The sequence below is a fragment of the Dermacentor albipictus genome, chromosome 5, assembly GCF_038994185.2.
Source record: "Dermacentor albipictus isolate Rhodes 1998 colony chromosome 5, USDA_Dalb.pri_finalv2, whole genome shotgun sequence".
NCBI classification, from domain to species: Eukaryota; Metazoa; Arthropoda; class Arachnida; order Ixodida; family Ixodidae; genus Dermacentor; species Dermacentor albipictus.
The window spans coordinates 52,261,367-52,277,878 of record NC_091825.1 but is presented as its reverse complement, the minus strand read 5'-3'; the positions used below and the strand labels follow the sequence as shown (position 1 = coordinate 52,277,878).

General features: G+C 44.8%; 1 protein-coding gene across 1 annotated transcript in view; it reads left to right on the top strand.

The window, feature by feature from the left end:
• The window catches only part of LOC135899211 (uncharacterized), a 232,213-nt gene that overhangs the window by 194,015 nt on the left and 21,686 nt on the right, over positions 1–16,512 (top strand). The window contains exons 35-39 of the mRNA XM_065428465.2: positions 493–615; positions 1,223–1,313; positions 3,184–3,270; positions 12,138–12,323; positions 14,638–14,727. Coding sequence (XP_065284537.1) covers positions 493–615; positions 1,223–1,313; positions 3,184–3,270; positions 12,138–12,323; positions 14,638–14,727 — 577 coding nt within the window. The remainder of the gene's footprint in view (positions 1–492; positions 616–1,222; positions 1,314–3,183; positions 3,271–12,137; positions 12,324–14,637; positions 14,728–16,512) is intronic.

Genomic DNA, 16,512 nt, shown 5'->3' with positions numbered 1-16,512 from the left:
CTGCCTGTTTCTGAAGATTTCCTTCATAGCTTGCTTCTGTGGTTCCATTTATAGATAGGTGCGAAAATTTTGGTTCTGATTGACAAAATTTTCTTTGCACTACCCAAATACAAAATAAACCAATTAGAGGCAGTTCTCTTTAAGTGGTAATTTCACTTTAAGCAATTTCCATTTACTGAGATTCTACTGCACTTGCTTCTTGCAGCGAAATAAACAACTGTCCCATTACGCTTTCTTTATCAAGAGGAATAGTACTTAATATGCCATGAATTGTTCACCTTGCAAGACTTATTACAACTGCTGTTTTTGAAGAGATTTCTTATGTTCCCCTTCACATTAGTGCCCCATGTGGTGTGTGGCACGAGGAAAGTGCTCGACAGAAGGCCCGTTCATCATGGCTAGCGACAATTTCGTTCTATCAGGACTGTAATTGGTCTATTTAGACAAGGATATCATCACCACAATACCCCCGCATGTTGCATTATGGCGCAGGGGCTTCATGAAGTACAAGCGTGAGACGGAGCCATATCGGCCAGCAATGCAGCGTATGCAGGACTGGAAGGAGATCTACAATCGGCAAGGAGTCCGCAAGAACATCCGCGTACAGGCTGCCAGGTGGGAATCTTTGAACAAGCAGACCTTGTTATCATCTTTTGTGCTTTTGGAATTCCTATTGGTGGCTGTTATGGTTTCAGCTTTGTGCTTTGGCATCAGCCCACAAAAACTAGCTTTCTTGCACTAACTGTGTACAGTAGTCGCTTTAGGTTTCTGCATATATTCTTTGTATATATGTATCATCGACATTCGTAGCACTTGTAAAGCACTTAAAAAATTCAAATGCAAGCATTTTTTACACAAGCGTGTTTAAGGTTTTGATTTGTAAGCAGTTTCGTAGTAAAATTAATCCCGAAGGGGCACCAACAGGTGTCTCCAATGTAAAGGAAGTCCAAAAGACTTTAGCAAAAGCAAATATACACATTAACTTATCAGCAATGCTACTATGCTACAGGGAATTTATAAGGGTACGTGCAACTATGCCAGATACATACATATTTTGACGCCAGTTTGTAAAAGTTATTAAAGGACCATTAAAGTATATGAATATTAAATGAAAGACCGATTGGATATGAAAGACTGATTAGTTCCTCTATGAGCCTTAATATAGAGGCAGAGCTTTATAAATGTGGGGAAGTCAAGTATGCTACACAAATGACATCCACAGGTGCATGGACTGTGGGGTTCCATTCTGCCAGTCATCTCATGGCTGCCCTCTGGGCAACATCATCCCCAAGTGGAACGACCTCGTCTTTCGGGTGAGAGACACAATTCTGAGACACTCTAGTGTTGTGCGCATTCATTCCAGTGCTGTTTTATGCGCTCCACTGCCTCATATTAGCTATTTTATTATGCATTGTGATCATATTTAGTGCTCTATTTTGCCTAATGAAGAACTGTGAAATTGATACATAGCTGTCTCATACAGCAGAAATTTAAGTGGCTGTCACCTCCAAACTTTGCTTTGAAGTAAGTTGAGCCACTCTAAGTGTACTCTAGTCAGTGAGAATCTGAAAATAAAGCGTCAAATGCAGTACTTTCCTTCTCAGAGAATTGGTACAGATGTGCTAGTCAATTGTGCTTCGATCCTAAAATTGGCCTCCTTTGGATAATTCGAACATGACCAATCAGCATGGACGCGCCTGACCCCCTAGGGTAACCTCATAAGCATCCCCTTTAATGGCAGCATCTAGTGAATGCATTCATCACACGTCATCCTTTATGGCAAAGCCTATTTTCGGCCTGCCCTTGTAAGATTTTAAAGTGATAACTGAGGCTCACAATGTCTGATTACAGTATTTATCCGATTCTAAGACATGTCTTTTTTTTTCGGAAGCATAGGGCCAGAGGACTCAATTCCAAAACCGCCGTTGCGGGGGTTAGTGAGCTTTACCGCATAGTACAGATGTACTGTGGCAAAGCAGACTAAAAAACGCGTATTAGACCACTGTTTATTTTTCTTGCAGAGTAATCAGTTGTGCGTTAGATCTCCGTTTTCTTTAGGAGCCTTAATGTAATTTATATGTTAGTTTTTTTACTTTGGACGCATAGAAAGTGGGTATGTGTTTGATTCTGGGGCATGTGAAAATTGGGAAAATATTGCCAAATGAATCGGCAGCGTGTTCCAGCATATTTTTTTTTTTTGCTCTTGTTTAATTGGACCCACTGGATAATTTGATCAAATTCTCTGGTCCCTTCATGGTCAAATTAATCAATGTCAACTGTATAGAAGCGAAAGAACAGCTCCCCTGATGGACGTACTCATCATTAGCTGAAATAGTAATTGCATAAGCACATGTATCCTTGAATGCGTGCAGCAGTGCTGCCAATTTACTGCCAATAAAATTATTGCTGCCAATAAAACGAGAGACCTACCATTGCATGAGTAGGGGTGCATGTCATTAATTTTTTCTGTTATCTCATGGGACCATGTGTTGGTGACACACACACTCCACTGTTTGCTTTGGTTTCCCACATATAGGCTATTGCATGTTGTACGGGCTTCCGAAGAACTGATTTGCAATAGGCTATTATCATCTGCGAAAAGAGTTTGTTTCCAAAAGTAACTTAGATTCAGTGGCACTGTCCACTTTAAATAAAGGCCATATTGTCTATAATATTGCTTTCACTGTTTCCAGAACTCAACTCAACATCTCCAGAAAGGCTTGGCCACTAGTGGCAGGGAGAGATGGTGAAGAGGAGGGTGGGGGGCAAAGGAAAGATCAGCAAGGGAGCCTTACCCATCCTTTAGCTGCTTGGCCAAGTATTTGTTAGTGGCAGAGTCAACACCCCCGCTTTCAGCACAGTCATCATATAGAGCAGTTAGACTATTTTCACAGATTCCAGAACTGTCCTAGACTTGACGGAACTTGCAGCACATTTATAATTGCCTATTAAAACACTTTAACTGTTTCCAGAAGTGCCGCACCTCGTATGAACTTCCCATCTACTGGCTAGCTGTCATTTGCAAAAACACTTTACTAATATATTTCCAGAACCGTACTGGGCTTAGTGGCACTTTCCATGAGCAGGCTATATGTAAACAAGTCTTTTACCATTTACAAATCCGTTCAAAGTTCAGTGGCTACTCTGTACAAAGACTACTCCTACTCTCCTTTCCCTGTGCAGCAAGACTGGAAGGAGGCCCTGGCCCAACTGCTGCAAACAAACAACTTCCCAGAGTTCACTGGCCGAGTCTGTCCAGCTCCGTGCGAGGTGAGTATGGATGTTGATTTGAATTAAATTCTTCTTGAACTGAATATACAAGGAAGGAGTAATTACAGTTACTAATGCCTAAGGTGGCCAGGCATTCCAATTCAGGTGGTACTCGCAATACTTTTATGGATTCCATCTTGCTGTTACGGTGATGCTTTGTCTCTTCTCACTTCCCTGACTCTGCAGCTCCAAGGTAGAATTTAGATTTTGCAAGAGCAAGGTAATATCATAGCTGCAGCAATTTAAAACATGAGCACTGACATGAGATGTAGCTCAGCTTTAGGCAGCATTGTCCTGCTAAATCATGAGAGAGTGAAAAGGGAAAAGCAATTGGTACACATCTAGCCCAATCCAATTTCATGGTGTGACGTCCTCAATTGTTGTGCAGCCAGATGCGTGGAGACGTGAAAGCAACAGATCAGGTACTTTCAATTTCAAGGGCTGAATGCGTCAGCATATACGTTCGTGCTTCTGGTGCTATGCCAACCTCTGTCGGCCATGTACTTCAATGAGTTCATGAAATTTCGTGAAAGTGAAACTATCTCAGAAAATTATGAAGTTTGCCCGAGAATAGCGCCCGAGCTGCGTACATAGGCAGGTTGCGAACGTAGTTCCCGCGCCTACCGGGGCGCCCCTCGCGGCGGCGAGCGCTGACCCGGCAGGATACGACTGGCTCGCTTGCGTTTGGAAAGCCTGTCTGTGCACTGTTTCGCGCGTAGCTGTTGACTTTTCTGAGCAATGCTGAAGTGCAACCCGAGCTGTTGCGTAGTGGGCTGCAACAGCACGTACACCAACTCACGAGGAATAAAGTTTTATAGGTTTCCAAGCCGACCGTATGAAGCAGAACGGCGTCAACACTGGATTGCACTCGTGCGACGGCATAAGCTGTTTTATGTGCCGGCGTTATGCCAAGTGCGTTAATGCTGAATTCGTTGATTTTACGCCAATGATGGCAGCAACGGGACACCTGCAGTGCGTACCAGGATATGCAGCAAACAAAGTAGTTAATTTGTTTCCCCACTGTACCGCAGTAAAGCTGTAGAACTCCTTCCCAATCCTTTCCCATTCAAACAGCGCTAGGGCTTGCTGAGAGCTACGAGGAGCGGTTGCAGCTGGCTCAGCTGGCATACACCTTTCTGCGCCCAGCATATAAACTAAGGGGTAGTTGAGATCACCAAAATATTTGACGACGTGGTTTATAAGAACCTCCTTTGCACGCACTGAAATATCGTAACATAAAAGTATCGAACTTCCAGTAACTTGCGCGAAAATATTTTCCCAGCGTAGTTTAACACAACAGGTAACTTCCTCACCTTTTTTTTGTGTTTGGGCAGAGCAACGTTAGAATACCTCGGGTAGGTCGTACGAGTCGTTCATACGCCCCTCGTTCTTGGATGAGATGTTTTTGATTCGCATTTGCCGTTCTGTATGTACAGGGAAACTGCTGCGGCGTGCTTGCACTTCCCTGCGATGCCAGCACGGCCATCGCAGCTCCCCACTAGGATTTGTCTGTTGTCGCCGATCTTCAAGAATCAATGTCACCTATAATTTCATGCGTCCACAGCGTATATAACGAAGTAACTTGCGCTGAGCTTCACGCATCTCCCTGATGCGTTATATTTCGTTTGCGCAGTACACCTATCAGTGCGAGTTCAACACTTCCCTCCTGTCGTAGACGTGCCCCCCTGCAAATAGGCGACTTCCTTTCTCTAAATTCTTTCGACGAAAAAAAGCTGTCAAGATCTTGTAATTCCTGAAACCCAGATAAAATTAATATCGGCATGCTGTTTCGCCCCATTGCTACCGTTTGACAGGGCGCCAAACACGCAGCGCGAGCTGCTGACATCGTGAGTGATCCTACTGCATTCGCACAACTAATCGTCAGATGGCGCTAGGGGTCAGAAAGACAGGGCGCCGCCTAGCACTTGCAACGGGCCCATAGTTGGTGCACCTAAAGCCTCTTGAACTTCACAATATAGTGACACTCTCGTCCTCCGCCTTCACTTCTCATTTCTCCTTCCTTTTATGCTCCCTCCTCGACCGTGGTGCCGCCTGCACCGCTCGAGCGTAGCAGACGACCTTTCGCAGAGTGAATGCACGCATGGCAAGGCGGTGCGCTTTAGGCATTCGCATTGGCTTTCTAGCTCTGAGTAACTTCATGTGCAGCATAGAATTTCTCAACGGACGGTTATGCAAATTCAGTTATGGCAGCTCTTTTTCTGTTTTGATAGCTGTTCTTTAAAAAGGTATCCGAATGAGCGCTAACGCTGTGCCATGAAAACTCTGAATGTATCGCGTGTGCTACAATTAGGTACGCAACATTTGTCAAGTGCGTGTTGCAAGATCTTGTTGTGAATGGTTGTAAACAACACATGTACGACCAAATGCCAACAGCCTCACCTCCATCAAGCTCTCAGTAGCCTAATAATCTGTGTCGTCCTTACCATGTGAATTCACGGTGCGTATCAGCTATGACCAACAAAAGGCGACAGAGGGCACGAACGAATGTTGTTCTGAAGGTTCGAAAGAGTATTACAAGCTACAGTGCCACCAACGTGCATGCTTGCCAATTTTCTAAGCACGTGCAAAGGCTCAGAGGTGGGGGCTTGTGCTATTATGTTTCTCGTGCCTCAAAGTCAACAGAAATTCGCGCAGTCGATCGAGTCTGGATTCTACTTATATAGCAAATGAAATCAGCTTTTTTAGTATTCGTTTGTGAAGCGAGACAGCGCTTCACTGAGGCTCAAACAAGTGCATTGTTTTTTCAGGTGTAGTGACTCATCACGAATAACATCACATCATGCGTTAGCTCGTCCGTTCACGAAGTAATGACTTTTTGCGAACTGAGTTGCACTAAGGTGCATGCATTGAGGACGGTTGCGCTCGCTCCAAAATAACATACGCGAGATATGACTTTAGTGAAGGGATGACCGTGCAAAGAATTGCCACACTATGACGTGGCTGAAATTGCGGTAAGAGAAAGGATTCAGTCGTTGATATTGAGGCACCATTTATTGTCTCATTACGTATGTCTCAGATACATAGTGGTCGAACGAGATAATAGTTAAACGAACGATAAGCAAACGACTAAACGAACCAGCGAACGACGACTAAACCAGCCAGGGGACGAGCGAGCGACCGACTGCCCATTTTCTTTGCGTGTGCTCCACCGCCACAACTTAACCTACACACACTTTAAAGCTGACAAGAATTAACACGTACGTGTCAAAGATTTATGATGCTGTCAGTCAGCGTCAAACGCATTTCGGGAGAGCACGCACATTTTTCATTTATATCGCAAATCCACTGGGCAACTGCCAATGATGAACATGGACAAAAGAGGCACATAAAGCTATTCACTCTAAGGAAGGCTAGTGAGTAACCACAAAATGCAGAGAGTTGCTTTCCTAAGATGAGTTTTCACACTCAAGCCTCAAATTTTATGAAAAAGAATGCGCTGAATCTTAAAGGTTTCATAATCACGTTTTTGCACGCAGCCTCGCATGCACACGAATTCAAGTCTGCTGGCTTACAATACGATTAAGAGCACCAAATGCAACCACGTACTGCTTAAATAAACAAAGTATATGTCGAGTAGGAATTGTGGTAAAGTGTGCAAATAAATGGCAACCTCCTCAGTGAACTGTGCAATATCTATTTCGTTATGGCCTGCAACAAATTACGCAAGCCTGACACATACGATACTATGAGAGACTCGCAACTGCCGCTACAGTCATGGGGAGAATGTTGGTCTGAAGTTCTCCCTCCCAATTCTTCTTCTTCTTCTTAACCCGTAGCGCTTACCACACAATATCATGAACAGTTTCTTGTTTTTGCTGAAACTATTTTGGCATATGAAGGCGCATCAGGTTATGTTGTTAGAAAGGTCATGAAGCGACGTTGCACTTGCCACAATACTTAGTTCAAGGCGTTCGCAAACCAAAACAATACAGAATAGCAACGGCGTCACCATGCGCTCCTTGCCCCTCCGTAAACACTTCTCAAGTGAAAATGGCGCTGATGCACAACTGTAAACAAATGAAGCCAGCGCAGTAGCCCATGTGATGCTATTAGGCCAATAGCGACACGGCGTCGACCTTGGCCAGAGCGTGCGAGGAGGAGACAGCATTCTTCAAAGTGTGGCACTACTTTACGAAGTTTAAGGGGCTTTAGGTGCACCGTGTTGTGTGCCATGTACTGCTCGAACATGATGACTTTGTTCGCAAATGGCAGGCTAGCTGTTCCCTTCAACCACGTCGCTGTTTTGCCAGTTTCATGACAATATGAGCGAGCAAAGTAGAAAGCAGAAGCAAAAAATCATCACATTGGGACATAAGGATGCTATTGTAATGGCTGTGTAATGTTGTAAGGTGAGGTGCTAAAAGTTGCACGTTACACACGCCGGAAAGTCTTTTGCTGTGTGAGGGTACTGGGCCAATGCCAGGGGGCGTAGAGTTGCAGGAACGAGATGTTAGGCAACTGTGTAGAGTAGCAGGCACGGGACGGTAGGCAATGGTGCGTGGCAGGGAGGGAGAACATGGAAGGCGTGTGTGCGCGGTCGGCATGTGAGGAGCGCGTGACAACGAACTGAGGGAGTGAAGTAATCGGTGGAGCAAACCACGTGTGGTGCGGCAGGATGGAATGTAGACTGTGTCTGTGTGTGTGCACCGAGGATTTCCCGAAATAATGAATGTACTTGACAGCTGTTATTTTATTGAATTTTCATTGCATATGCAGCTGCGTAGTGGTTTCACGGTCCACGGAGCCGTAGCCTTCTATGCATGTTCAAAGTCATGCATACCTTTGGACATATACTGCAGTGAAGGGCAGTAGTCAGCATAACGAAGTAATGGATATGACGAAGTAATTTCGGCTCATCGTTCAACTTCGTTATAACAATTTTTTAGTGCACTTCAAAAATTGCCATTGCTGTTTTGGTTCCCCACAGTAAACTCAAGGTTGAACACATGCGAACATGATCCTTTTGAACAAAGAGATGACTATAATGCTTACTCTATTTATTTGAATTTAGGCCAGCCTCGATTCTAAGACAACCCCCGAAAATTGTAAGGTTGGAAAAAAAGAAAAGCTTCCTCAATGCAAGTCGAAGAAAAACCTCAGTTCGACTGAGAAAAGAACATGCAGCATCGTCGCGATGTTGCTCTTTCCGAATGCTTGCATTATCAGATCAGTTGTCATTTCATCCCATGCCACTGCAACTCAGTTCACTGCCTATGTAGACATGTCTCATGTTGAAGTAAACATGTCTCATGTCGAAGTAGGTAGTTGCCTGAACTTGTTGTGAGCAACACCGAAAACATTTGCGACTTCCCTTCTCCACCTACACCTGTATAATTTGTCATTATAGACATTTCTGCTTTGCCTTGTGCTCTGTTAAAACCAGCAACATCCTTTTCCACCTTTCGGCATCAACCTTCCGGCGGTCTGCAGTGTCTGGCAGTTGTGGCCAAATTGAATCCTCGAGCCTAACCCAACCCCAGACTTCCATATATTATTAAAAAAAAAAATAGTAGCAGAACTCGTCTCACAATGACTTTCAATTGTAATTCGAATGTCAATCGAGCAATGTAGAATTACTGAAATCACATTTATTGGACACATGTAGCGGTAATTGTGTAGTGGCTTATGCCCCACACTCCGATATCGTCCCACTTTGCTATAGCACGCACTAGCCAAGGTCACTGATGAGTGGGAAGGCACAACGGCGACTGCATGACACTGATGCTGTGACGATAAATTGACGAAGAAAAAATAATATTGATGGAACAACAAAGGTGTGGCGACAATGAGATGGCGATTTTTAAAATATGGTGATGATATAATGACAACAACATGACGCCGATGACATGAGGACTCTGAGATGACAACTGTAATCAATGAGTGGATGGTGACAGCAGAATAACAATAGAATGATGAACAAGAAATGACATCGATGGATCAATGAACATGGTATGATGACTACGGCATGACGACAATTGGATGACAATGCTTAAGTGATAACAGTGGTGAAATGACAGCGTGATGACAATGGCATGACGACAATGGTATGATGAGGAATGCACAACGACGATGCAATGATGATGATGGCAAGACAACGGTGCAAGGACAATGGGATGACGATGAGTGTGTGATGACAATGGTGCGATCCTGAAACCTCTATGAAGACAATGGCTTGACAATGACGGCATGTTGAGAGTCGGATGATGTAGCTGGAGTGGTGATGGTGGCACGACAATGACGGCATCACGACGAAGTCTAACAATGGAGATGTAGTAGTGACTGTCTGAGGATGACAGCATGGCAAGGGCAGCATAATTACGATTCAATGACGGCAGTATGATTATAATGCAATGATGGATAAAGATTGACGTTGATGCAACGACAGAGGTGGTATGACAATGATGGGATGGCAACAATGGGATGATGTTGCCGAATTGATGACAATGGCAAAAAAAAGTTCACCGACAGTTACGATACTCCCTTATGTGAAATTTGAGTGCAGCTCTATATGTGGGTTCATTTCATAATATGTTGGCAGGCACAGACAATCTGTCTTGTGTGGCACATGGCAAATGGCGGCAAGTGTTGTGTGACTGCCTCGCTAATCGAGAGATCATGACAGGCATTGCATGGGTAACGTATGGGCATGATTCACACAGCAGCTACCGCAGACAGACCTCCCAGACGACGTGCAATACTCTGGCGCCATCTCATAGCCATCGTCGATGCAGAGTCTGTCTTGTGTGGGACTGTGCTTTTCTTCTCACGCTTTTACCATACCCTCCTGCTGCACTTTCCTCTTTGCACTCTCTTTACTATTGCCTTCTTTACTATTACTGACTATTACTTCATCTGCCACTATGCTCTGGGTTCACTCTTTCATCCTTCGCTGTGCTCGTTCACTCAGTTACACTGATGCTCACTGCAGGAACGGGTGCCTAAGAGCTAACCTCTAAAAAAATTGGGCTTCAACCCACACTGCAAAGGTGGTTGGCCAGCGAAACTGTCATATCACCTGAACTGATTGACCAATGTGAAGTAGTTTTGAAATGTGTCCTGCCGAGCCTGAGCACGATGCTGTTGGGCACATTGACGTTGCTGTTCCTTTTATTAGCCATCGCATTTGCGTTGCTCTTCAGGTGTTTTAACCTGTGCGAGGCTTGCTTTGGGAAAGAACCACTGCGCCCTGCCTAGCCTAAGCTCAATGCTGCTGTGCATATTGACATTGCTGTTTCTGTCACTGCTCATCGTGTTCATGCTGATCTTTGGGAGACCTAACTATGCGCAGCCTTTCCAAAGCGCTACCACAACATAAATGAAATCAGTTGCTAGATGGGTGCTTCTTTACACATGAAAGTGTACTGACATCACTCCCTGCTTCGTATGCTACAGTTGCCACTTACTGGCAACTGCCAATTGTCATGTTTACTGGGAAACGCTTGCCGCGAACACTATGTGTGAAGGCGTTTTCTGGTTATTTTTTTTTTCTTTCACCTACACGGCCAGCGCTGCCACTGCCGTGGATGCACAGAGGCGAGCGCCAGCTGGTGGTCCTGCAAGGAACCCAGCGGCTCACACAGTGCGCGCCTTCCACTGGGATTGGCTGAAGCATCTTTCGACGGAGACAAGAAATCCTGGGGTCCTAGTCATATGCAGCTTCGCTGTAAAATGACAGGATGAGGGTAGTCGGATGAGAAAGCTGGAATGCAACAACCACGATGGCATCACGACCCTGGACATGTACCTAGTTGCCCAAGCTATTAAAAAACTGGGACCACTGGGTCGGAGTAGAAGACATGACGATGACAGTATGAAAAGAGTCAGATCACGAAGCTAAAAAGACGATGATTGAATGATCATCACACCATCACTTTGGTGGTGCAATACCAAAAGGAGTCGCATACTGGAAAAGTTTGAGAACCACTGGATTAGAGCACTGGGTTGCTGTGCTGGTGGAACGCAGAAGTTCGATCCCACCATCGGTCATGCATTTATTTATAACACTTCGCTCACTTTGGAGATATCCGACAGAAAGTTCAGGTGCATTGAGCATACGCGAGCGTGTCACAGTGTGCACAATATTGCAAAAGAGATGCGTGGTATAGAAACATGAATTTGATAAATGAGTGTAGATCACCTGTGACGTACACGTTTGCAGCTGTCAAGACATCGCAGTTGTTGCACTCTAAGTGTGCTATATAGCGTACTTATAGTAGAGTTAGCAGTGCTGAGCTCTAGCGTAGTTTTTTTGTTTTTTTGTAATATAGGTCGCAAATTTCACCTTGAAATAGGAACTGATGCAAAACTAATTTTGGATCCTTTATGCTCACATACAAGATGACTAATCATAATGCAGAAAAACAGATGGAGACAAGAAAAGAGATGTCAGATGAGCGCTGTCGTTGTTAGTGCTCGTCTGTTGTTTCTTTTCTACGGTCTGTCCATGCTTTTTGTACTACGATTCATCATGATGTCGAGCCAACAAGCCTAAACAGCCACAATTATCACATACAAGCAAAACAGAATTATGGTGTTTAAAAGCTTATTTTTCCAGAGAACATTGCTTCTTCCTAGCTGCAGTATTGAGAAACTAAAGAACTTTGAAAACGAGAGATGAAGAAGAAGGTGATGCAAACAGATGTTCACTCACAACTGGATATTTACTGCACAGAAGCAAAAATAGCATGTAGTACAGACAACATTTCGCATGTTACGCAGGATTGTATATTTCCTTTAATGCAGTAAGAATTCACTTGTGAGAGAGTGCTTGTTTGCGTAATCTTCTTCATCCGAGTGCTCTCTCCATTTTCTCAATAGTGAACTATCTGTCCTACTTCTTGCTGCAGGGATCCTGTGTGCTTGGCATAAATGAGCCAGCAGTGACCATCAAGAACATTGAGTGTGCCATCATCGACCATGCCTTCGAGCAAGGCTGGATTCATGCTGATCCACCATCGCAGCGTACAGGCAAGAAAGTTGCCATTGTGGGTGGTGGACCAGCCGGTTTGGCCGCAGCTGCTCAACTTAACAAGGTGTGTTCAACCCTGACGTGGCGCGAATTAAAATTGACTACTGCAAAGAGGCAATTCCTAATCTAATTGAAAGCTATTGCACAAATTCTAGTGTCCACCATCGCTATGAATGCTGGCCTGTGAGGTTGTCATATTGTCTCCAATTCTATTTTTATTAATGGGAGAAAGCCATTGCTAGAAATAATCCATTGAATGTGTGCCTGTGAGTGTGAGTGATTTATTTGGGTGAAATTGAAAAAAGTATGTAAGCATGTTACACTCCTTGGAGATGAAAGCCTGCTGCACGCTTGGTAATGCATCAAGTTATGTGAGTGGAGGAGCCAGACTGCTTGCAAGACATAACGAGCCGCAGTGTGAAGTAAACGTGTGGTGAGCCATTGTCTGCAAGCTTCGGCCTCCTCTCTACATCGCCGTCTCGCATCGTCGTGCTGCGTCTTTTGCAGTTCGGCTTTTTCGGCTTGTTTTCTATGCTTGGCTGTGGCTTTGTGCACTTCTATAGCGGGGTCAGACTCGCGTCAACATTTCTCTTCGGCTTTACGTTGCATCCTGTCAGGAGGGAAAAGCAGCACTCGTGATCGAACGCCTTGCTCCTGCCGCTTCGCACGTCACACCTCGTTTCTCACTTGGCGCACATCTTCGCCTGTGGTGTACTTCTGAGGGGTATGCAATGCTTGATTGGTGGTTTAGATGTTTCCTGTCAGTGGCTGATGGACGCGTAAGGCTTAATTTTGGACCAGCCTGGTTCTTGTAGCCAGGCCATCAGAAATATTCATTGAATGTGCATAGAATGTAGGTGCCCGTGATTTCTTTGTGTGTGTGCTCTCGTATACATGATCATTCTTGTATATAGACATCTCATAGCATCATTTCAAAATTAGGTAAAGTGTCCCTGCCACATCATTATTGCACATAGCCATTGTGTACTCTGTATGTATTGAACATCATTTTATACATGTGACAATTAGTTTGTGTGACTATGCCTTTCCGTGGGTCTGTGTGGTTATATGCTAGTGAGTGAGGACTCGTACACTACTTTGAAAATGTGCTGTGTATACAATTCTTCGTTTTTTGTGTATTTTATCGTCCTGGTGGAATTGTGCCGTGATTGTGACTCCGTGTTCGTATCATCTCTTGTTGAAATAAACCTTTTCTAAACACAAGAAATTTGTGGGGATTGAGGTATGCCCTGGCGCATTGGCACGGGCATTCACCCATTCTGTTGATTCTATGCCTCTCCCCTTTCTACTCACGACGGTTGTCGGTGGTGGCTCACCACTGTAAGAGCGAGTGCAGGGCAGATCTCTCTGGGAGAGCACTGGGTACATACAGGTTTTCCTCTAGCCCACTGGCCCCTTTGTGTCTCGGACTTGAGCTCCCCTATGGCGCCTTTGCAAATACGGCGAGTGTGTACCTTGTGTTGTGTTGTGTGTGGCTTGTGTTGATCCTTTCCAGAAGCTAAACTGAAGACGGGTACTTAGTGCTCACGCGTGGTCATACTGCGCCGAGCCGCACCTATTGGAGGTTCAAGCATACGGAGATTGCCCAAGCTCTCGCGAGTGAGCCCATTGGTTATCACGAGAGCAAGCAGCATAGCCGTGGGGACTTTTTCTTGTGGCATGTCGGAGCTACCTTTTGCTCTCGCACGGCACCCCTCTATGTACTTTCTCTCTTGGTGTGGGAGCCCTTTGGTTCCCACGCCGTCCTGAGACCAGGCGTTTGTGCAGTGTTAGGCACCGCTGGAAACAATAAAGGGTTCGGCTAACTCGGGGCAATACTGTCTTATCTTGCGTGTGTAGCACTCGGTAACCCCATTTTGCGGCCTGAGCGTGTGTGCAGCGGCGCGCTAGAGTACCAAGGCGATGGCTGATGCAGCCCTGTGGCTCGGTGAGCTTGAACCCGTGGCGGTCGGTGCTCCTGTGGGATACTAGACCCCCTGAAATTCCATAATGCTGAATCCAAAACTAGCATGCTTGCAAATCCCACAAAGTTCCCTGCATGCTGTATTCCACACTTGGACACAGAGGACCCACTATTTGATGATTGATTGATTTGTGCAGATTGTGAGAGAAGCCATCATGGGGAGTGCTATATATATGTGAAAGTTTGATCACGTGGATCACATGGACCCAAAGCATGTTACGCAAGCATTCTTGCATTCAGCCTCCATCAGAATGCTAGCAAAGGGAGTTACTTACTGTTTGATATTTTGCACAAAGCCCTTAATTTTGCATATGCTGTACTAAAACTGTCTCTTTCCTTTTCCTGCGTGGGCCAGTCACTGAAAAGATTGTGTTTTGCTTGTTTGCTCTTTCAGGCTGGTCACGAGATCACTGTCTTTGAGAGGAATGACCGTGTCGGTGGCCTGTTGCAGTACGGCATACCTACCATGAAACTGGGAAAAGACGTGAGTGGTCATGTAAAATTTACGGGTGTGCACGTGTGGTGAACTGCTTTGTGGGAAGCTTGAAGTCATGCTTGTCAAGGGAAGTAACAAAACGCGTAAGGGATACAGTAAAACCTCAGCAATTTGGATTTCGCAGGACCGATGAAAGGTTAGAAATAACCAAATGTCAAATTATCGAGGGTACCAAGAGAGCAGTAAACAAATGCCCACTAGCACATCAAAATTCTATCCCCAGAGGGCCCCTTACCAGGCCCCAGTGTAAATTTTGGTTATACTCTGGAAGCTGTAAAATGCTGTTTGTGGGATGTTTTACTGAAATAATTTTTCAAGACAGTTTATTATAATTGGAAGAGATAGAAGAAATCAACGGTCCTTTACTATGCTGCCAGGAGACAAGTATCACTGCCAGTAGAGACATTCACCCTGTCTACCTCGACAGGTGGTGTTCCTTCCCTGCCTTTTCCCATACTGAAGCCAAGGCAGTCGAGCACCGTCTCTCTTTCTTTCGTGTTATCCTTTTTTTTTTGTACTGTTGCACATTCTGCATTGGTAGTCTTGGTGAGTGACAGAACATGCACAACAAAGAGGCACCTGTGTGTGTGAGTGACTCTCTGGCTCGGGGTGGGGCTCTCTCGAAAAAAAGGCGCACAGCATTTGGTGTAATATTTCAGCAGTTTTCATGGGTGCACAGCACCGTAATACTTTGCAGACACAATCCTCAGTGCAACAGGTATATGCTACACTTGTTTCTTTAAAATGACAAAATCTGGTGAGGGTTCCTTTCAGTGATAATGAGAGAGAATTTTTCAAAAATATGTGCGAGTGATAAACGGATTGCCTTGCCTGTCGTGCTTAGTTCGCTTTCTTTTTTTTTCTCTTTTTCTTGTTGCACGTGCGCATTTCTCTTTGGTATTCACACTTTGGGCCATAAGTACTCAGTTGAGAGCCAGCGCTGCACGTGTGTTTCTTTTTTGTCGTCCCTGTCATTCCTTGCACTAGGAAAATACATTGAGAATGAAAGTTCTAGATAGACCTCTGAGAAATTTTGCTGTCAGGAAGATATTTACATTTATTTGTGACATTCATGGTTTGAGGCCTAGCTGCACGGATGCATTTGTGAAGCAAGACATAGGTACATGCCCAGACTACTTTGTCAAACTTGTATTGGATATCAAATAAGATGTTTCATCACTGTTATAAAAAAATTGTAGGACTGTTTGATTTCTGAACCAAACTAGGTTACTGCTAAAGCAGTCACTTCTGAGTGCCATAGAAGCAGTAAAAGTAGTCGCAAATAGATCCGCAATTATATGGCACTGAAGTTTGTATTGGTCAATGTCTGAAAAAGTGTGCAGTCAGAAAAAACAAATGCACGCCTTAACTGCACTCAAGGGCTCAAATCGCCACAGCCACGTCTGAAGTATGTTTTAAGGCCTGCCAGTAGAATTAATAGGTGCCTTGGTGCTCGTACTGTAGCACGATATGGTGGTTGCACATGTTAATTAAGGAACACATTTTATGTCCCATGACAGTAGCCCTGTTGCACTCTCAGCATGCTTCGCCACAGAACATTGTGTATGCTTGACTGCGTAACACTACTATAGTGCGGCGTAGCTGACTCTCGGGAACCGGCATTATGACCCTGGTTGTGCTTCCTGTGCTTCCACGCCATCGATGAGGATGACGAAGGCGGAGTTGGCACCATTGCTGACAGTGGCACTGAACAGCAGGAATACTGGTAGCGAACTTCGAAGCAGCTAGGCCAAACTCAAAATGACTTCTGTG